Source organism: Copidosoma floridanum, unplaced genomic scaffold (assembly GCF_036245765.1).
Source record: "Copidosoma floridanum isolate Cflo_tuat_1 unplaced genomic scaffold, Cflo_Japanese_pri ptg000012l, whole genome shotgun sequence".
NCBI classification, from domain to species: domain Eukaryota; kingdom Metazoa; phylum Arthropoda; class Insecta; order Hymenoptera; family Encyrtidae; genus Copidosoma; species Copidosoma floridanum.
This window is the reverse complement of record NW_028321889.1, coordinates 8,806,359-8,829,705: the sequence shown is the minus strand read 5'-3', so window position 1 is coordinate 8,829,705 and position 23,347 is coordinate 8,806,359. Positions and strand designations below refer to the sequence as shown.

The 23,347-nt window shown below is 34.7% G+C and overlaps 3 protein-coding genes across 6 annotated transcripts in view; 2 read left to right on the top strand and 1 right to left on the bottom strand.

Moving 5' to 3' along the window:
• msi (RNA-binding protein musashi) overlaps window positions 1–4,548 on the top strand; it is a 79,118-nt gene extending 74,570 nt beyond the window's left edge. For all 3 annotated transcript variants that reach the window (XM_089590158.1, XM_089590159.1, XM_089590157.1), the window contains one exon: window positions 174–4,548. In XM_089590158.1, coding sequence (XP_089446284.1) covers window positions 174–1,070 — 897 coding nt within the window. In that variant the 3' untranslated portion in view covers window positions 1,071–4,548. The remainder of the gene's footprint in view (window positions 1–173) is intronic.
• Window positions 4,549–16,763: 12,215 nt separating this feature from the next.
• LOC106644435 (dipeptidyl peptidase 9) lies at window positions 16,764–22,152 on the top strand. 2 transcript variants are annotated; one of them, XM_014359932.2, is made up of 10 exons: window positions 16,764–17,260; window positions 18,386–18,520; window positions 18,593–18,746; window positions 18,817–19,058; window positions 19,136–19,447; window positions 19,525–19,811; window positions 19,880–20,208; window positions 20,290–20,541; window positions 20,604–20,876; window positions 20,955–22,152. In XM_014359932.2, exons 1-10 carry the CDS (start codon window positions 16,965–16,967, stop codon window positions 21,300–21,302), a joined length of 2,628 nt encoding a protein of 875 aa, XP_014215418.2. In that variant the 5' UTR covers window positions 16,764–16,964; the 3' UTR covers window positions 21,303–22,152. The 2 variants fall into 2 exon arrangements, with proteins under 2 accessions (XP_014215418.2, XP_014215417.2); XM_014359931.2 differs by having other exon boundaries at window positions 18,584–18,746.
• On the bottom strand, window positions 21,684–23,187 carry mRpL51 (mitochondrial ribosomal protein L51). Its single transcript, XM_014359933.2, has 2 exons — window positions 23,018–23,187; window positions 21,684–22,822 (listed from the first exon to the last, which is right to left on the bottom strand). Exon 2 carries the CDS (start codon window positions 22,810–22,812, stop codon window positions 22,318–22,320), a length of 495 nt encoding a protein of 164 aa, XP_014215419.2. The 5' UTR covers window positions 22,813–22,822; window positions 23,018–23,187; the 3' UTR covers window positions 21,684–22,317.
• Between the last annotated feature and the right edge of the window lie 160 nt (window positions 23,188–23,347).

Here is a 23,347-nt window from a genome sequence, read left to right as displayed (position 1 = left end):
AACAACAACAGCAATAATAATAATAATAATAATAATAATACTTTTATTCTTTTGAAAAAAAAAAAAAAAAAAAAAAAAAAAAAGGAAGAGAGAGAGATTCGATTAATAAAAACAACTCTTCCTCCCCCCCCCGGGGGGGGCTCATCCCGCCTTGTCCCTTGTTCGTGTTACAGCGAAGCCGTGGCTTTGGATTCATCACGTTCGCCGAGCCGAGCAGCGTCGATAAGGTCCTCAAGTGTCCGATCCACACGCTGGACGGCAAAAAGATCGACCCGAAACACGCTACCCCGAAGAACCGAGCGAAGCAAGCCAACCGCACCAAGAAGATCTTCGTCGGGGGTGTCAGCCAGGACACGAGCAGCGACGAGGTCAAGGCCTACTTCAACCAGTTCGGCAAGGTCGAGGAGACGGTCATGCTCATGGACCAGCAGACCAAACGCCACCGGGGATTCGGTTTTGTCACCTTCGAGAACGAGGATGTGGTCGATCGCGTCTGCGAGATCCACTTCCACACGATCAAAAACAAGAAGGTCGAGTGTAAAAAGGCCCAGCCGAAGGAGGCCGTGCAGCCGGGCGCCCTCGCGCTCAACAAGCGCGTCGTCCTCGGGGCCCTCGGTGTCAGGTTGGCCCCCCAGCCCGCATTACCCGCACCGGGCGTCAGCCAGTTCGTCGCCCAGGCGCAAGCCCAAGCCGCCCAGGTCCAAGCCGCCGCGGCCGCCGCTGCCGCGGCTCAGGTCCAGAACGCCGTCGTCGGCTACGGCAAGCTGTTCGCGGGCGGCTACCCCACCACCACGGCCCTCTCAGCCTACCGGTACGCCCCCTATCCGATCCCAGCTTCGGCGGCGGCGGCCGCGGCGGCGGTGGCGGCGGCCGCGGCTGCTGCGCCCGGCGCCCAAATGCCCCAGAATCCAGCGGCGCACCAGAACCACGGCCAACCCCAGGCTAATTCTCCAGCTGCGGGGGTTGCACCTCCCAACCCGTACCAGGGCTACTCTCTCACAAACGTCGACATGTCGAGTTTCCAGGGGGTCGACTGGGGCTCCATGTACGGTATGGGCATGTACGTCTAATGCGCGACGTAATATACATATATACAAAGAGCGTCCCGAGGACCGGCGAAGGGGCCCTTTGACCCCGACTATCCGTACTGGAGGCAAAAGCGCGACTCGCGGCCTCGTGCGAGGGATGTGCACCGCGACGCTTGAAAAAACGCTAGCTGATACTCGAGAAAGACTGGAACAACACTACTCTGAACATTAATTATTAATCAACGAGAGAGCTGCTGCTGCTGCTGCTGCAGTATAGTACTAGTACAATTGTACGGATCGACTTGTTTATCCGTCTCGACGAACAAGTCCGGCCCTAATTGTCTTTCCTTTTCATTATTTTCCTCTGCATGTACACATACGTTACAAGATGGGTGGCAGCAGCGGGTAGCCTCTTGTCAGCGACGCGTTAGGGTTCCTATAATTATGTAACACGTACTCTCCTACTCCTTCCTCCATTGTGCGTTTACGATACTGCAGAACCCTCGTTTGGCTCTTCCCTTACGTACTTAGCCTACCTCGCCTACCTTGATTTTCTTGTCGTTTTATTTATTACATGATACTGATATTATTAGAACCGACATTACACATTTATCGTACTCAATCGCGATTCGTCGGCTATCTTCATTTTTTTAAGTATTATTAGTAGTAGTATGTTGTTTCCTATCCGCCGCTTCGGTTACCACTTGAATGCGATCTCTCTTTTTTGCCCTTTCGTTTTCTTGTGTTATTTGCAGCTGATTCGCGTTAAAATTAAGAGAAAATTAAGAGGGGGAGAAACGCGGCGAACGATACGAGAATTTCGGCACGAGAATACTCTATACGAAGGCTCCTGCGTACTTTTTCTTCTTGCCTGATAAAAAAGTTGACTTGAAACAGCCAATAACAAGAATAAACCACGTACATCTGATTTGATCGTTCGCAGCGGGTAGTATTATCTAAAGTTGAAAGTTGACGCGCGCGATTGCGTAATTTTACTTTTGTAATTTGTAGGTTTTATCTTTCTCCCTTTCACGTTGATAATTACGATCCATGGCGAATGATTTTCTTTCCAATAGATTTGCGTCGAGGTATTTGTTTTATTTCTTACCTTTGTTTTAATCAAGCAACTGCGAGGCTTTACTTAGTTTTCGTACAATTTATTTCATCCTCTTGACTCTTAACGCGAGTAATACTAAATCCTCTTGGCCCTCACGACTTTTGATTTAGAGGTAATAGTACTTTTTGCGGTCGCGGCATTCGAGTTTAAGTATATATTAAGTGCGCGTTATTGATATACATCTAAGCCTTAAGATTATCGATTAAACAATAAAGGATCATAGAGATAACGAACTCGATTAATTACTTTCTCACTTACTTACTTAGGCAAGTTAACTTATAATTAGGTCCATAAAGACATGCATATATACATACATACAAACACTTATGAATACACACTTACGTAGGTACGTACGTACATTGCGGTTAATTTTATTTAATATGATTCAAATAATTTCGTCACACTTCTAAACGTCCGAAACCACTTTTAGCCGCCAATACTTTAATTGTTACTTATTTATCATTATCTGATATTTTTTGGTCTCTCACAGAATTTTATAACATGTAAGACTTTGTCAACTACGTGTTTTCATCTTTTTTTTTTACACCACAAAAACTCACTAATATTTATATTAATATGTAATAATAATTGTTTTTTTCCTTTGTTTGTCTATGTTCCATAGCATTTGTAGTTTGAAATCTAACCATTATAGTATTAGTAGGATCCTAAGGATCTTAGTTGCGAGAAGCATGTCGGTTATTAAATGATGTATATTATCTTAACATCACTTTCATTATCATAGTCATTGAAAAAAAAAAAAAAAAAATTATCTAGATTAATTTTCCTTTCATTTCTGTGCTATGATTTATATTTTTACAAAAAACTGTCAATACTCATTTTTTACTATAACATAATTATAATACGTAATGATGATAATGATGATGAAGATGATCATTTCTCTGGACTCTCGCCTTTCTTATACATGGGATAAGTCAAATTTTTACGATATTCTGAGATAAAAAAATGTTTGAAATAAATTAAGGGACTCTTGTTGAGAAAGAATAATAAATAAATAACTTATAACAATAATGAACAAATACAAAATGCATTGTGATTGTCAGAGATTGTAGCTTTATAAAAATGCGAAGTCGATAAAAAAGAAATTTAAAAGCAAAACGAGAACAATAAATTTAAATAAAATGAACATAATAATAGAAACTAGAATAAAAACAGTAATAATAGGTCAGCAGAAGCACTACTTTGTAATAATGAGTCAGCAGGAGCACTACTTTTATGAGCGTTCCTCACTATTTTGTAATTAATCCTAATAACAATAATAAAAAATACTATTGTTCTCGCTAACCAACACTACTGCTACTGCTGACATTACTATTGTTACCGTAGTAGTTGTTGTGTACACGTTGTTAAAACGAAAAAAAAAAAAAAAAAAAAAAAAAAAACAGTTCAATTTTTACTACTATCGTTCTTAGACGACTCGTGACCATGCAAATTAGCTCTATTAAAAACAGCATCACCATCATCTTCACCACGTGGTTATATCATCTCTCGACATTCTCTCATTGATCACTAACGTTCATCGTGTATCTAGTGTACAACAGTCGATAGATAAATAGACAGAAAAGAGAGGAAGCACGAGAGCTTGAGAAAAATAGAGAAAGAGGTAGACTAAAAAATAATTAGTTCAATTGAAGCAAATACTTAAGTGTGTGAAGGAGAAAATAAAATATTGCAAGTAATACTCGCGTAAAAATTTTAAGTTTGGCCAAACTTGCGCAAAAGTTCATGTTTTGCGAAACTTTGTCCAAGCTTGGCCAAAGTTTCGCCAAACATAACTTTTATGCGGGTAGTTATTATAAAATAATAATCATCAAACAAACAATTATTAATATAGAGAAAAAATCGCCGAGAAGGTGTGAGTTTTACTAATCATAAGTTTTAAAGGTAACATCAATCGAAAAACAGAGCAACATACTCATAGGGGTCGACATCAGCTTTTGTTGCTGAGACTCCGTGTGAATTATTATTAAATATTATGCCCGCGAACAGGTATGCCATGTGCACATCTTTGTCTCCTATTTTCTTAAGCAAGTCTGATAATCGTGATGATGATGATGATGATGATGATGATAACTCGAGCTTCTGTGTCAAGGGCCGTTGCTCATACGCGGGTGTACGCATATTGCACGTGATCGTGCGTGTGTAAAATACAAAAAATATTCGTGTATCGGTATGCACCCACGCGCTTGTCATGTATGCGTAGACACGCGTATGTAAATATAAAAAATGCATGCATTTTTCTGTATATTTTCGACTCTTCCGTAATCTAGCTTCCGAAAGCAATAATCAATAGTAGTAATAATTAGTAGTAATCAATTAGTAAAATTTGAAACGAATAATAAGGTAATAAATAAGGAAAAAGAAAAAAAGATAGGAAGGAAGAGAGCGAGAGACAGTGAAAAGAGATAATAAAAACTGTGGCGGTTTTATTGAAGGCAATGAGAGAAGTATAAGTATAATATACGGATATGGCTGGCAGGAGATAATAATTTTGTAGAAAAATCGAATGTCGAGTTGCGCGCATGTATGTAGCCTCCTGTGTACGTATGGATGGAGATCAGACTCACTCACTTACAAGCAAGTTAAGTCAAGTCAAAAGCAATCACTCACTAACACCGATACGATAAAACCGTAATTTAGTTTAGTCGACATGCCTAGAGAAATTGCCAATAAAGTAGTTTAAAAACTTATTTGTAGCTAACATGTTTGTGTATTTTCCTCGTATCTGTCACTTAAATATTTACCTTTCATACTTTATTACTATAATTATTATTATTATTATTGAAAATTTCTACCTTATCCTCCGTTCCTCTTTCACTTTCCCTACTCGAATATCATTCCTCTCATATAATTTCTCCTCTACTTTTTATACGCCTAAGTAATATTTATTGTGTTGGTCAGTGTGTTTGCAATATTTATATATACTCTTTTTTCTACACACAAAAACACACACACATACGTGTGTATATATATATATATATATATATATATATATATATATATATATATATATATATACATACGCGCGAGTGTGTGTGTGTACATTGCCTTCTGTACACACCATTTAAAAAATTTTTTTGATCTTTTATTTAATTTTGTTGATTTATCTATATGCATATACCAAATATGTAGAGCAGAAAACAGCAGCAGCAGCAGCAGCAGCAGTAGCATTTATTGCAGATTTCAAGACAACTATGTGGACGGAACAAAATATTCGCAATCAGGTAAGGAAGTATACACCTAATTATACATATAAAAAAGTATAACTAGTAGTACTTTGGCTACATAGAAGTGTTGAATTTTCATAGTTGAAGTCGTTTAGTTACTTAGATAATCGTATTGCATATTTATCTCGCGCTTTTTCGTTATTCTTATTATAATTATTATTATTGAGTATTAATCAAAGGACACGAGAGTATCTGTGTATTATATTATCTCACTGAAGTGGTTTTAGACAATTTGCAAGTGTGACACAGCTAACATGGAAGATTTGCGTTTCAATGTGATACTATAATGAGTGATGTTGTTAAGATAGAGAGAACATCAAGGGTGTCCTCGTCACCTTTTTAATCGTTGTAAAAAAAAAAAAAAAAAAAAGTTGAAATTTCTAATTTCTATGATAATTAGAAGAGTTCAAGCCATTGTTTTTGTCGCTTAATTGGATTATTTGAAATTTTTTGTCAAAATACCCTTGATTTTCAATATTGTTTCTTTGAAAAGTTAGCTTTAAAAAAACTATGTAAAATATTAACTTCTGACAAATTAACAAAGACAGCCGATGAAAATCATAGAAAAGAAAGATCTTGATGATACACACTAATACGTAGTAAATAGCTCTGTTGAACTGACTTTCATGCTTGTGTACTCGCTTGCTTGCTTGCTTGTATTCGCGTTCACTTATTATGTATAATATACATTTGAGTCATAATTTTTCTTAGTAAATGTCACTAATACATAGATTTTTTACATTACTACTTTTATTTAATACTGCCTTTAGTTGTTAACGTGTACAAATATATACATACCTACGTGCTCAAGTGTTGCACGCTTCTCTTTTTCTGATTTGTGTTTTTCTTTCTTCGTTGACTTCGTCAGACTCAATAATCTTGTGTATACTGAATTTATATGTATTCTTAACAAATTTATCGACTGTTGTGAGCAAGATAAAAATATATCAGATTTGTGTTAAAGAAAATGCTTCTTAACTTTAAAAGTATTTTTTGTCCCTACAAGTCTATTTATGAAAAGTGACAAATTAAAAATTTTTTGTTACAACAACATAATATGAGAAAAAAAAAAAATTAGGACTAATTGATTTAATATAAACAAGAATTAGCTGGGATATTTTTTAACAAAAATCTGAATTGGTAGTTTCTTGCCTGCAACCGTGGATGTTTCCGCCGGAAAAAAAGTAACAAAAGATAATGAAAGGGCAAAAATGAAGGTAAACTTTTCTAATAGTCATACAAAAAAGACTAACAGTACTTATATAAAAATAGTAGATTGTAGATGAATCCAAGATGCAAAAAAAGAAAAAATTTGACGATGCAGTGATAAAAAATTTGCTCGATAAACGATGCCTTTTCTCGCGAAAGCGTGTTCAAGTATCATTTTTATAAATGACGAAAACGACCTTTTTCTACACGTGAGCACGCCCCGCTGGCCAGAGACGACGAAAGCTCAAAAAAATCGTGGCTGCAGGGCCGAGAGTATAACGATGATGGAAAACGCGTGTTCGTAAATTAAATGGGGCACGGATGCCAATCGTTTACGATTTTTTGCGACGAAGTATACAAACAATAAAAATAATGGTATGAGAGTTGAAAATTAAAATAAATAGTATTCATATTTATATCCATATTTATATAAAAAAATTTTTTTAAAAATGCATGATTAAGCAATTATATTTAACGTTATGGGACCCACACGCGTACCGTACAATTTTTTCGAAACCACCGGTAAAACGATGAAAGAATGAGGAATAAATAAAACGGCAACACGTTCTTCCATATGACTTTAGGTACCATATTAAACATAGACATATCATAAAAATATGCGTATTGTTGTACTTTGAGCATTTTTAGCATTGATATTTAAAATATAAAGATTAAGAATGACAAAGTACTTTTCAAATATCGTTATCTTAATACGTTTTATTGAAAGACAAAAAAAAAAAAATATACTCGTATAACGTTTAAAATAAAAATGAAAAAAATTTTAAAAACATATATCCGGTCAGTCTGTGACGCTGACTAGTATTCTTATTGCGCGTATATTATTAAAAATAATACGAAATAAGCAATAATGTTTATTACTATACAAACAATATATTATAACAGTAATTATGATAACTATGAGGCATCAACATTAAAATTGTGCGTGATATTCTTAGAGGCAATTGTTTGACGAAATGGGGAAAAAAAAGTATGGAAAATTAAAAGTAAATATCAGGGAAAATAAAGAAAACACCGAGAAAGGGAGTCCAAGCTTTTACTCCTGGAGGAGCCAGTGGAGAAAACAAGAAGCCGGAAAAAAAGTAACGCAGATATTATGTAAATCGTGCGTGACGAGATGATATTATCACGAAACTGAAGTTGGAAAGACCAATAATGGAGCTAATGTAATTTTTCTGTAACTTTTTTCGATCTCGTGAGAAATGTAGATTTTTTTTTTTTTTTTTATAATCGTTTTACGCACTGCGTGAGAAATGCGTGTGCGTGTGAGCATTTTATAACTTTGTTGATCGATCGAAAATGCGAGAAAAAAACATAGTGTTTGGGATGAAATTTTTTGGATCAGATATTATAAAAAAAAAAAAAAAAAAAAAAAAAAAAAAAAAAAAAAAAAAAAAAAAATCTGATGCGACTATATTTGCACATAGTGCGCGCCTTCGATTATGACAATAAATTATTGACCGAACGTGCGGTAATATATGCTCGAGAAAAAAAAGACGCAACGGAAAAACGGGATGAACCTTAAATGTGTTCGGGAAAAAAAGGTCAGCTTGGAGCCTTTATATATGTATGACGCGTGGAGCGCTGGGCTGTGCAGTAAAACGGTCCTCTTACCCATTGGCTTCTGTAAATTCACTTTCGTCGCGTGCTCAATTTCATACACAACTTGCGCATTCATAAAATATACGTCAATTCCGGTAAAAGAACTTTGCTGCAGCGATGAAAAATTTCTCCCGCAAGCGTGCCCGAAACGTATTACATTCAGTACCTACCCAGTGTGCCATCGTTCTTTATTCACATTTACGCACCCTTGCGAGTTGTAACTCTACTAGGGGGACATTAAAAAGTTGGTTTAAAAAAAGCCCCCCCCCCTCTTCGATGAAAATTCGGGCGATGGATAAATCGATGATGAGTCGAGAGAACAGAACCGAAAGAACAAACAGAGCGAGGAAAGAGGTCAAGTGGATTGAAAAAATGTCAGAAGCAGGACGACAAAAGGGCGGTACGGAAGACCTTTGCTGTGCAGCCGTAAGCGAGAGCTATACTTACTTACTATCATGCATATATATTCACCTACACATCATATAAAATACAAACCCTAGATAGATATAGGCGCAACTTGTATAATATTATTATACACACAGTGATATTACGTGTATATATACCAACACGGGCGGCAGAGTTGGCGGCCGTTTTTAAAAGCGGGCCCCTTTTTCTCGGCTTAACGACAAGTATAAGCTTTCTGTTATGAGAAAAAATTCCATTAGGAATGAATCTAGTCTAACCCCCCAACCTGCCACTTCCTACCCTTAGTAAACCAAGCTCCCCTCCCGTGTGTCGAATATATTGTTTGAAGCTGTTTCGAGAGAAGAAACGAGACGAGGGAGAAGAAGCAGCCTCGAGGCGCAACACATACATTATACGCTGATCGAAAGTGCCACGCGTACACACAATATTATATCTTCTCAATTTAACAATTAAAACTGCAGTTATATAATAAATACCATGTAGTCAAGTATATAATATATAGGTATTGTCTTGTGTCAAATCACGGAGCTGGCTTTTCTTTCAAACCTCAGCACGTTTACGCAGCGTGTAGGCGTTTACATGATCTGACGCTCACGGCATAAAAACACGCGCACACGCGCACACACACACTTACACACACATACATCATTATATAATATTACGTCATGTGTGATGCGCTTTGACTTGCGAATCGCTCTGAAGTGTACTTGTACTCGCGAGTTAATATGAAATATTTTGCGGCTATGTCGTTAATATCATAAAATATAATATAATTGTACATGACGAAAACAGTGAAACAAAGTAGCAAAGAAAATAAATGCGTTCTAGTCTTCGCGAAAGCCATCGAGCCGTCGACCTTTGGATACACTCTGTGAGTGTGTGTGTACGCTCGCGCGCGCGTATGCCCATATAACGTGGTACTTATACCTATAAAAGACGAAAGGTGTCTTAAGTATATGTGTATATATATGTACTGAATCTCATACAAATGTGCCATTATCTCACTTCCGCCTCTTTTACCCTCCCCCTTTGTTCCTATAATATTACATACTTATATACCAATTCGTATTATCTTCCAGTCTATGGGTCGTATGAGCTCGGTTGGCGAGCAGCTCGAGGCTGTGAGACATTTTCCAAGAGCGAAAATCTCTAAAAACAAATGCGTGCAAAAATTAGTGAGATTAATTTTTCAACTGGCGCCCGAAGATCAAATATGGTCGTTTGCGTCAGTATGAATTTGGTGTCATTGATTTTGGATTCTTGGGGAAAAAAAAAAAAAAAAAAAAAAAAAAAAGTAAAGATTACCGTAGTATAATCATAATCGTAATGAAAAAGGGACACGGTGTTTTTCGAAATGACGATAATTAAATCGATTATTTATGTCAAGCGTTGAAAGGATGCGCAAAACAATGTACTTTGTAAATATAATAACGAATATTGTGCAACCACATTATTGATTATATAAGCATATACATATATTATATACTTTTAAGAATATTACGGTATTCATCGTACATGTATATTTTTTCAATCTTATTCCAATGACGACTCTAAGTTTACTGTGCAGTGCGAACGAACATAGACGTAAGTACTAACTCTGCTGTTAGCGAATGGATTACTTATCAAAGTGGTGAAAAAAAAAGGAAAGAATGCGGCGGCGATTACCATGGTATAGCGTTGTTAAGCGTTCTGGTCACCCGAATGTTTTGAGTATAAAAACACGCCGTGTAATGGTCTGTGAATGGAAGTTATTGATTTTGTACAAAACAAAAAAAAAAAAAAATTAAATAAAAGCGCCGAACTTGGTCGTCAAAACATACTATTATCTTTGAAAAAGAGTGAGAGAAAAATTAAATGATTAAGGAGAATTTTTTTTAAAATTAAAATAGGTGAGAGGACACAGTAGAGATTGATTCGCTATGTGATAAGCGTGTGTCATTTAAGCGATGTATTACGTATTACATATCACTAAAAAAAGTCTGGTTGAATACGCAATTTTATGAGTAAATTTTAGAAACCAAAAAATAATGAATTAAAAAATAAAAATAAAATTAATTATTGAATAACAATGATAATCTATTGAAAAATAAAATAAAATAAGGAAATCTTAGACGACGGGTTAGCGCGTCGCATTAGCCTCTTTATAATAGCTACGTGATCGACGATAATTCCACTCGTGTCCTTTTAATTTATAATTTATAGATTTATTTTATTGATATATTTACATACAAAGTCATTAGGTACGAGTACTTAATTTATATAATTAATTATTTATTTATTCCTATGTGAATTCTATTTATTCATAAAAATATTGATAAAGAAAAAAAAAAGACGTCAATAATAATCTGAACCAAACGTTGCAATTACATTGTCAAATAAAGCGTTTTGCATAGGTTAATATAATATAAAAGGAAAAAATTATTTTGTAAGTCAGTAAGTAAACTTATTTTGGTGGAAGAACCACAAGATCTCAGCCTTATAAAGTAATAATTAAATGTTCGAGTAGTCAGAACTTGTATGCGTCTTTAAGTAGTAAAAACGCAGTATTCATTTACCTTGTTTTTAATTCAGTATCATCGTTAATAACATAACAACGAGCGCCTTAAAATATGCAAAAAGTTCTAACTGCAGTTTAATAGTTATGAATCTAACATAACTAAAAAAAGATGAATAATAAATAAATCTGATGGATCAATAATAATCAATAGTACCTATACCCATAATAATAATCTCCCTACCATTTTAGAAAATCCAACTGTTATTGATTTAGAAGTGTTATTTTTTATTTTTTTTTTATTTGAACGCTTGATCAACACATTCAACGATTGTAATGTCAATAGTGTAACTTTAGTTACTATATAAATCTCCACAGGTTGATTATATGAATAACATAATCCTTTACATTAGAGTCGAATATACTGATATAAATATTTTTTATTTTAATCTAAAGTTTTTATTTTCTCTATCATTAAAATATTAAGATCCTAATAGACAAAAGTAAAAGTAATTTATCCTGTTTATTTATCTATTTTAATATATGTATCAAACTAGTTGACTCCGATAATTTTTACTTTAGAGTAGTAAGTAAAAGAGTACATTTTAAAATTTCAATAGAAAAATCATTTAATATTCCGTAATTGCGTAAAAGCTTTTGATAACTGATAAATTTACTTTGTTATTTTTTATAAATTTTTTACAAGACTTTATTTGAGCAAATACTGCACGATTCAATGAACTTAGAATCCCATTCAGTACCAGCTGTAAAGTATTGTATGGTCATCAAGGTAGGTATGAAAAGTAAGTTTAATTTGTATTAGTTTTATCTTTAGAACTTTTAATTAACAAATTAGCTATAACATTTCAAGCCAATTTATTAACCATTTTTTCTAATAGTTTAGAGTTTACAAATTCCGTACAATCAAATTTTTTTATGTTTAGTATTGTTATTATTATTCTTAGTTTTGGTGATATGATCAATAGCTCAAATTATAATGTAGATGAGTTTTTTTTATTTATTAATTTTTCAGTCGATAGAAAGTTTTTTAATTAGGAAGTAATACATTAATGAAATTCAACACGTAAATTTTTAGAACTAACATTTTCCTATACAATCCTTGAAAGTAGGTGATTAAATAAATCAAAAGACTGCTTACACTATCTCTTTAGCGGTATGGAATTGCGAGATTTAAAAAAAAAGTTGGGTTCCACTATTTTTTATTGTTAATGTTTACTAGTTACAGATAAAAAAAAAAGTTTTTGTATAAACTTTACGCGTTATTTCGAATTTTATGTATGTTCAATACATAATGAATCGTGATGAAAAAAAAAAAAAAAAAAAAAAAAAAAAAAATTAGTTTAAGAAACATTATTTACACATATGTAAATATAATGCAAAGAGAAAAATTTTTTTATACAATAAAAATATTTTTTAGACAATGTGAATAATATATTCTTCTTCCCTTGAAATTTCCCAAAGTACATTTTTTATCAAAAATGAAAAAACTACATTTATTGTTTGTCTAAACCAAAATCACGCTTTGATGTAGATATAACGTTTTGTAACATCATCTGTAATACATTTCCATAGATTGTATAGTCTAAAAAAAATCTTAAACTTAAAATACGGAGAAAAAGCGCAAGTTGAGAGCGTGGAAAAAAAGCACGTCTTACTTGGCCATTGCGCTCATGTATACTATACGTAGACATCGAGCGCGAGAATGGAACGAAGAAAATAAAATGAAACGAGAGAGAGAGCTAGTAGGTGAGGGCGTCTGATGTTCCCGCATGAAAGATTAAAAATCATGCGCTCCTCGTCCGTATTTTTTTCTTTTCTCCTATACGATGCCTGCAGCAGCCATATAATTCCAGGGGCGGAAGAGGATGAGGACGAGGTGCCCCCACGGGGGTCCGCACACATACGACTGCATAATGCAGACCGCAGCTTTTGCTCGATAAATATTTTAGCCCTACTACTACTGCTGCTGCTGCTGCTGCTGCACGGCTGACTCGGTGAAACTTTTTGCCCAAAATTACAGGGGGGGTTACTCTGCTGCTGCGCATGCAGGGTGAATTGTTTTCAACTGGAAGCTGGGCTGAAGCGCTCTGGAAAAGTGTTTTGGCCTGACAGTCGCGATGATGAATAATGAAATTTCATGAAAGTAATACTTTTGTTGTTCGCGCCTGTCTGTAAACTGTACATGAATTTATCTACACCCTAAACATGGTTAAATTATTGTTCACTTGCCACCACTGATGTACTTGTAAATGGTACTCATTGTTACACCAGGACACTGGTGAATTATAAAATTATTGGTGTTGCGATGTGTCATTGAGATTTGTTGAAAAACAAAACTTGGTCGAAAAATTTAAAGATTATGGACACGCTAACCTCAGAATTTTTCATCATCCTTTTCCTGAATTTCATGTTCCAGTCAAAGTGATCCCAAAAACTGTACTTTTGGGGTTTCAGGCAGTAGTTCTCCTTTGGGGCCATTATTTTCTGGTAAACTTTTACAAATTTTAATGCCAGGCGACTGACCTGATTAAATAATCTTGGCCTTTGAAAAGTCTTGCATGTTTATCCAAGAAACAGCACTAGCATATGTTTGATCGCACTTTCACTTGGTGCCAAGTTCGTGCGTGTGATATACCTATCCAACAAATTCTACTTGCAGTTTTTTTTTCTTTTTTTTCAATAAAGCATGCTATAAGTATGTATATAGTCAAAGATTCGAATTTAAATTGTCAGCTGCATATAATGCCGATTTAAGTAGGAATCGGCTCGGGTTCGAGATACAACTGTGTTGATCAGACGCGTGCTCTGTTTTACCATTTAAAATTCAAAATTTGCCGAACACGCTCGCTAAACATGTATGTTTAACTTGCAAATGGAATAAATACCAAAGCATCCTGTCCTCGTCGTACAACTTTTGGGTTGACACAAAAGAAAGATTAGGATGGATGAATACCAATGTCATGGGAAGGAAAGAGTTTGCCTGTACAAGGTTGATATATTTTTAATAACTATCCAATTAATTGATACTTTACACACTTTAATTTATTAAATAAATAACATTCCTTATTTTCGAGCTTTGTAATATTCCTTGAAAAAAACGTGAAATATTTACATGCTGCAACTTAATAGCTTGACAGCTCTACGTGATCGTTTAAAATTTTTCATCTGGGACATGGATTTTTGCGTTAATAAGCGGATAGTGATAGCGGTTATGCGGACAGAATTTTTTGCACTGTCGCTTGTATTTCTACTGTCAAAGCTCCGGGCGAGATCGAATTCACGCAACTAAAAAATTTTCACGATTATCATACCAGTTTATTATTTTCAATGGTACTGACTTACTACCTAGTCATGGGCGTTTTTGATTGCAATGAAATGAAATGAAACCCTTAAGATTTTGAAAAGTAACCACATGGTATTCAAAACTGATACTGTTATAATTATACTTAATTACCATCGGAATTGTTGATATATAGACTGACTTTAAAGTTTAAACGAGAACATTTAATTTTGTTCCATAATTATATTTTTTTGCTTGATGATTTTTTTCAAGATAGACACGTATACGAATAATGAATGTATTGCAATCGTACGTACAAAATACTGTACACTTTTTCGTTGTGAACGATTTTTTCGATAATAATCATTAAAAAATGATGGTTTGAACCGTTTTACTTTTCATTAACTATTTTATTGTGAATTTTTACGGGTGAGCTTTAATTGAGATGTTTTCAAATGACTTATTTCCAATTACCTATAAATTGACAGATAATATATATGTATATTTAAATGGAATATTTGGGAAAATATGAGGGGAAAGTTTCTTAAAAATGTCTAGACTTACTTGAGGCATTACGAAAAGCAAAATTTTTCGATGTTCTCTATGAAAAATCAAATGATTTTACCGAACAAGAAGAAACAAAAAAAAAAAAAAAAGCTATTTTATAGATGACATTTTGCAACACAAATGTGTAATGAAAAAAATCTGCGTACTTAAGTATTTTGCGACTTGTAAATTTGGTCATATTTGGTCATATTTGGTAAGAATTTATTTTGAATATTGAAAATAATATTTTTATCGTAACAAACGGTATTAGACACTGACATTTTTGTTTTATTTCAAGTATTATTATCATTATTATATGTATATTTTTTGGAAGACTTTGCGTCTCAGATAATAAAGATAACTAACGTTTTCTACGAAATTCAGTTACAAACGCGTATTATCTTATCGAAATTAAATACGCTTAATAAAAGCTACTTGTACCAGTTTTGCTACCAAGTTTTCAATATCTAGGTAAGTTTATCTTTGTTATTAGTAGGTTTTATTTTTCATGCGTGAGCCCAAATAGATGGCGATTTTTTTTCAGCAAGTCAGGCTGATATAAACAAAATTCGATGTACTTGGAAAACACTGTAAAATATATATATATATATATATATTCTGTATCATCTGGGGTTCATATTGATATATTTGTATGCACAGTCGATGCTGTAACCATTGTTTCAACAGTGGAGCTTAGACTGCTTGACCCCTCTCCCCCCTTCCTTATTCTTAGTTCACAGCCACTAATGAGTTAAGTGGGTAAAAATATGAGCCGATCGTATGTACACGTAATGTGTCTCGAGAGAATATGTATGTATATAGGGAAGGTGAACAAATGCCTTAGTTGGATTTCGATAAGATAAGCGCGAAATTTTAAGCAAACCAGGCGTGAACAAGCTGCTGAAGAAAAAATCGACTGAGGAGATGAAAGCGTCACTGCCATTTTTATTTTTAGCAGTGGTTAATTTTTTTCTTTTTCTCGAGATTTTTTCTAAATTATCGAAATATTGAAATTAAGGATTTCTTTGAACTTTTTTTCTTTCATTTGATTATTGTCGGTTCAAATCATTATTTAAGTACATGTGTTGTGGGGCTTTGTTCTTCCTGATATTAAAGGTTCAAAATTTGTCCTTAATTTTTGCATATGAAGGCTGCGCTTACATGCAAGATTGGACGGACCCGGCAAAGTTTGAATTATATTTAAATATTAATTTTTCAAAATAATCGTTTAATCTATGAAAAAAATTATTTTATTGTAATAGAATTATTGCATTTGCTATTATTAAAGAAAAAATAGGCAAGATAAAACTTTTTGTCGGCATTAAATGTTGACATCCGTAAGATTGTGTGAGTGACCCAGCTTACCGACCATCGTCTTATAAGTATGTATAAAAGTTGTAAATTGTTATTTTACAAATTATATTAAGAACACAGTATATTGTAACTATGCTTTCTTACTAAAATGTCGGTGAATAATTTTTTTTCTTAGTTTAACATATTATTTAGAGATTTTTAAAACCAAAGTAAATTTAAACTTTGCCGGGGTCTTCCAATCTTAAGTAAATAAGATTGCATAAATTATTTTTCCTCCATGGGTTCAAAAGGCTCAAGTGAAAATAAAATCAAGATTCCAAATGTTGTGTATCTTCACTGGAGAAACACAAGCTGTACCTCATGTAAACATACCCCAAAGTTCATTATCTTATCGAGTTGTAACATATACGTACACACTGTAAGTATATATATACAGTTCGGACGTTCGGGCCGTTCGGGGTTCGGAGTCAGGGCAATCACCAATCAGTTGAGTCAGAGTAAAGTTGTAACGTATATCGTCAGCTCTTGCCATCGGACTCTCTCGACGGAGACTTGCCGAACATGCCCGTAACCCGCAGCGGTTGATGATGTGCATGCCAGGAGTCGTACGCCAACCTTCTCTGACGACGAATGATCCCCAGCAGCAGCAACAGTGAAATACACGATGGACGAGCAGCAGCAGCAACAACAACCAAAGCTGACCTGGAGTAGCAGCAATTTCAGTGGGCCCAGTGAACTCGAGCCGATGGAACAGCCACTCGAACTGGGTGAGGAAGCCGAGGATGAGGCCGAGAGTGAACCCCGACTAGTCACCATCGGCAGCGACGACGACGACGCTGCTCGGCGTAAGAGTTGGAACGAGCTTCGGGGTGTCGTCAGTGACCTACGCAGGCGGTTCTCCGGCATGTCCGCGGGCTCGGTGCCTGGATCCGTCACCTTCAGAACTTTACCTGACGGCAGGTTTGTATTTTTTGTGTATTCGTATACAGCACGCTTATCTTACTGTAGGTACCGGCTAGCAACTTGTTCTCAGTTTAGCTACCAGCTGCTGGCCATTGTTAAGTATAGATACGCGACACACGTTCGATTGTGTGGAAATCAACAAGAGGCTTAACTTATAAAAAAAAAAAAAAAAAAAAAACTGCTTTCGCTTACATGGCAGAGTACCAAAAGTTTTTACTTACGACATACTTACTTGAGTACTTTCCGAATTCTTATTCCATGCAAAAAGAGTTTGGGATTGTGAGAATTTTGTATTTATTGCATTTTCCTGAAATGCAGAATAAAAATGGTATTAATAAGTAACATGATTTTCTTTGATAGATCGTTAGGATGACATCAAAAAAGTGGATTTTTCATATATAACTACAACTTCCACGGAAAACAATGTGTTGAAGATTTTTATTATTTTTTTTTTTTTCGTAACAGGCAAGAAAACATTTTTTTACATCTGAAATCTTTTCGTTACTTACTCTCTGGAAAAAAGTTTGTAATTCAAGAAAGTTTCATCCGATGTACTTTTTTAGCCCAAAATGCACTTATGCAAGACGTAAATTTGCAAAGTTTTAGTAAAAAAACGAATTTTTTCTTCTTATATAGCTCACTTGTAAAATAGCATGGAATTTTTTTCATTACGATACGAATCCCTCTTATTAAAAATATCTTTGAATTATTAAAATTTGATTGGATAAAAACTTTCAACTTGATTCCAAACATAGTGTAATGTATACTTGGGTCAGTCTCATTTCAAGGTGAAATTTTTTTTTTTTGCAGCCTAATCAGTCATACTGCGTGGTTAAACTTTTTGGTCTTTTGAAAATACAAGGTACTCTTATGAATAAGTCATACCTAAAAATACATTCGCCGTGATTGTGAAAACTCGAGGGTTATAAATAGACATTAGTTGGCTGCTACTGCTGCTGTTACATATTGTTGATACTTTCCAAAATCATCTCTTGCCATTTCACGTGTCTGTATACGATTTCTATTGAATCAACGCACTATATCATACATGTAATAGACAGACATCAAGTCTTTGCAAAAATCTCAATGAACATTAAACATGATTTATTATGTCTCTTGCAGGATAAGAGTTTATTTTTTAAGTACACCACCCAATGGTTGGGAAACAACCCTGCTATACGTTGATATTGCTCATTCCGATCACCCAAATGGTTACAGACTACAGTGGCAGCATGTAATAGAAGCTAACTTTCAAAGGTGGGTGTTACAAAGTATGTTTTAGAGACAAATTGTTTATTTCTGAGTACCTGACTGTTTTAGTATTTTCAGTGCCAATCAGCTAACCAAGGAGGAACAACTTCTTTGGGAAAGGAAAAGACTAGCCACTTGGGGCATCATAAGCTACGAGATTCATGCAGAAAGCGGAAAATTAGTATTTCCTGCTGCAAGTAGCCTTTATCAATGTGTGGATACTGGATTTATGGTTCGTTTATTTGCATTTCACATTTCTCGAAATCAAAAAATGTCTTCATTTTTTATTGTTTTCATTGCAGCCTGGACCATTGTTCCCATCAGAGCTCAGAATGTCTGTTGCTGGCGCTAAACTATGCCCCCAAATTTGTCCTTGGAATCATGCCTTAGTAGCTCACACTTGCTCTGGAGATATATACTTGTCCCACAGTATAACAGGATCTTCACAACGTTTAACAACTGCAAGGAAAGGGGGCAGGAGTTTAGCCGAAGATCCTCTCAGTGCAGGAACCCCGTCGTATGTGATGCAAGAAGAATTCATGAGGTAAAAATAAGTTTCATTAGACATTTTTTTTCATCATATCACATTCTCTTAATTAAGTCAATTTTTGATTATTTTAGATACATTGGTTATTGGTGGCAGCCCAAATCTTCTGATGGAGTGTATAGAATAGTTTACGAGGAAGTGGATGAAAGTGATGTCAAGATATTTTGTTTTCCATCTTCAGATAATTCACATGATGTTGATGAGTTCAGATTTCCAAGAGCAGGAACGAACAATGCAAGAAGCAATTTAAAACTAGTGCAATTCGAAGTGACAGAATCATCGCAGATTAATAATGTAAAAACGCTTGAATTGCAGTATCCATTGCACATTATGTTTCCTTGGATGGAATATATGGTCAGAGCAGGATGGATGCGGGATGGTCAACAGTAAGTGACTACACGATTTTTGCAAAGTTTCAGAGAGTTCTAATACACTTTTGACGATGGCTCTTATTTTTTATTAGTGTTTGGGTTCAACTGTTGAACAGAACTCAACAGAGAATAGAACTTGTATTGTTATCTATAGATAATTTTTGTGAACCACCACCTAATGTATATAATTCAGAAAATCATTTCACGCCATCATCGGCTAGTGTACAAGTGATTCATTCAGAAACAAATTCTATTTGGATAAGTGTCAACGACTTGCTTTACTTTCTGCCATCCGATGACCCAACAAAAGTCAAATTTATTTGGGGAAGTGAAGCAACAAACTTTAGACATTTGTATCTCATTACGTCTAGTATAGCAGGTATGTTGAAATATAAAAATGATGAAAGTTCTAGTATTCAATACTTAATCAATCCATCAACGTTTAAGGTCTTGGTAATGGAGTGGAAGAATCTTCAGATCGACCAGACAGCGTATTTTTACAGCCGCGTAATACATCTAAAGTGGCCTTGACACAGGGCGATTGGGAAGTACTTGGAAAAGAATTATGGGTAGACGAGACAAATTCCATTGTTTACTTCATTGGATTAAAAGAAGGTCCACTTGAACAGCACGTCTACGCAGTATCTCTTCACCGTCCACTAGAGATAAGATTACTTACAAGACCTGGCTACAGTTACAGCAACGTGTACTTTAATAAAGAGTGTACAATGATGGTAGCAGTTTATAGTTCGACAAAATCTTTACCTGCCTGTCAGGTAAGTCGAATTTTGCGATTTTAAGTCAATCGGCAGACTGACTTAATATTTGCTCGTGATGTTTTTATTATGTCGTTTTAGGTATTCCGAATATCACAATCAGACTGGACAGTCGAAAGTATTTCTCTTACTCCTGTTGGGTATCTATTAGAACCATCAACGCCGGAATCTGATCTTTTTGCTCCAGAAATTTTTACTTGTAAAATTTCGTCAAATGATACAGTATATTCAATGATTTTCAAACCACATAATTTCAAACCTGGTACGAAATATCCGACTATTTTGAATGTGTATGGTGGTCCAGAAGTACAATTGGTATCAAATACATTTAAGGTAAAAAAAGTCAAGTTTTTTATAACTTTGAGATTCTGATTTTTTCAAGTTTCAATTTTCAGGGAATGCGGCATTTACGAATGCACATGCTGGCAGCCCAAGGCTATTGTGTGGTTTTAATTGATTCACGAGGCTCTAATCACCGAGGACTTTTGTTCGAAAGTCATTTACATCGGAGAATGGGCACCGTTGAGCTTGATGATCAAGTCGAAGTTTTGAAATGGTTGGCAAAAACAACTGGTTACATAGATTTAAATCGCGTTGCAATTCATGGCTGGTCTTACGGTGGCTATTTAAGTCTTATGGGTCTAATTCATTACCCTGATGTTTTTAAAGTAAGCTGAAAAAAAAAAGTTTGCTACAAATAAAATGGAGTGAAATAATTTTTTTCATCAACAAACATTTAATTACAGGTATCGATTGCTGGTGCCCCAGTGACTTCTTGGTACTTTTATGACACAGGTTACACTGAACGATACATGGATTTGCCTCAAAACAATATGCACGGTTACACCAATGGCTCCGTTTTGACGTATGTTAATAAATTTCCCGACGAAGAAAATAGATTGCTCATTATTCATGGATTAATAGATGAAAATGTACACTTTTATCACACGAGTCAACTGATTAATGCTCTTGTAAAGACTGGTAAGCCCTATCAATTGCAAGTCTACCCAAATGAGAGACACAGTCTCCGCAGTTTGGATGCTAGCAAGCACTATGAGACAACCATGCTATCTTTTCTACAAAATCACTTGTAAATTTGCGGTAGTTTTCTATTTTATAGATATTCTTTACTTCGTTAGACGACAAAAGAAGAAAGAATCGTTGTTGAAGACAACATGCATGAGACTGCCGGAATTTTGTGTACATAGAATATGAACTCTGAAAGGTTCAATCTTACGATTTTCATCGCTATACTATTTTTGAAATGAGCGATTGTTGACTTCTAATCAAGACGAGATTTTCTTTAAAGACTTAACAGTATTACAAACAGAAATGAACGTATGAAATATTTTCGGTAATTTTTGCTGCAGTAATGCAATACAGGAAAAGTTTTTACAACTTTCTGTTATTTCGATTTTAACAAGATTTTTGGCAAAGAACCGTACAGGGTTTTGCAATAAAAATCAAGGTTTTCTCTTCAATGTCAATCATGTTTAAAGATAATAAAAGTTTTTATTTCAGTTTGTAAATTGTCTACATATGATGGAGGTAGGCCCTATTATCGTTCCATCATTATAAATTGTAAAAAAAAATTTTATAACAATGGACAATACTCGCAATTCCTTTGGATAATCTGTATTTATATGAAAAAATGAACAATGTTAGATTCACACTTGGACTTTTTTTTTTAGTCATAATTTTTAACTGTACTTATTTACAGATAATTGTGTGCCTGTGTTTATACACGACTGATCATTTACATTATTAAAAAAACTTAAAGTGTTTGTAAAAAGCAATCGACTTTGCTACATGCTGTAATAGATTAATTATGCAAGGATAAAGTTGCGGGAGAGGCAAATATTTAATATAATTTTGCAATTGATAGATATCTTATATGGCTAGTTAGGGCATGATTTTTAATTAATAAATTTACTATTTTATGAATATGTTACAAATTACTTTTCTAACATCATGAGCTTCCTGCTGGTTAACCATATGAGGTCCACTTGCCATTTGAATAAAAGAGATTAATTCAAAGAATTACGTGAATTTATTATAAAGAATGAAAAGCATAACATGTAAGGTTCAACTATAATTGTACCACTAAAATTAATCACGCGGCATGGTCGCCCTAGTCTTTTGGTTTAAGAACTTCCATAGCCACATTATTCTTTTGTTTAATTCTCTCCACTTAGTGGGCCTGGCAATAGGGTAAATACCTTTTTTAAGCATTTTTCGTTTTCTTAATAAAACTTTGAACTCATTGCCTGTTTTGCCTCTGCCCTTGACACCTCTCAACCACATTGGAACATTGTACATCGTTTTTATGAGAGGCAGATTTTCGGTCCCTAAAATGTCAATGTAATCATTTTGACCAAACAATGCTTTTCTTTCCAACCATGGATCAATTGGACGATAAACGGGCATTTGTTTAACGACTTCGTTACCACCGGTGTGTGCCAACGGTCCTTTAAGGTCGATTTTCTCTTCATATCCGTGAAATCTAACGAGCCGTTTTTTTTCAGACCAGTACCGGAATCGAACTGATGTTACTTGTGGAATCCAAGTTTTCAGCGCAGTTGTAAAACTTGTCAAACTCGACATCTCGCGGGATCTTGAGAAAACGTGATTAATATTACTTTTCTATTTGTATTTACTTACGTGCGTATGGATTTTTTTTTTTTTTTTTTTCTTATAAATTGCTGTAAGTGTATACTTACAACACTAAATAGTCATTAACCATATTTAGTGCATATTTATCATAGAACTTAACCTACAAACAAGTTTACAATCAAATACTATGTCTTACCTGGGTTGACTTTGTTGATTTAGCCTATTATAAGTAATTATTTGTAATTATGCAGTTTTGCTTGTCACATGTTACTTTTTGACGATTAAAATTTAAGCAAAAAATGACATACATCAAGTAGGAATAAATCAGTCAACAAAAAAAAGTGCGAGTTAAAATTAAGGCTGCGTTCGCAGTACTTGATGGGTTATTCTGATGTTCTATCTGTTTTTAGGGTTAAAAATCTAAATCCAGCCTTAAGATTACAGGTGGCGCTTTATAAAAATTTTAGCGCCAAGTACAAATTTAGGCTATCTAAAGAGTTACGGAAAAATAATTTATGGCTCAAAT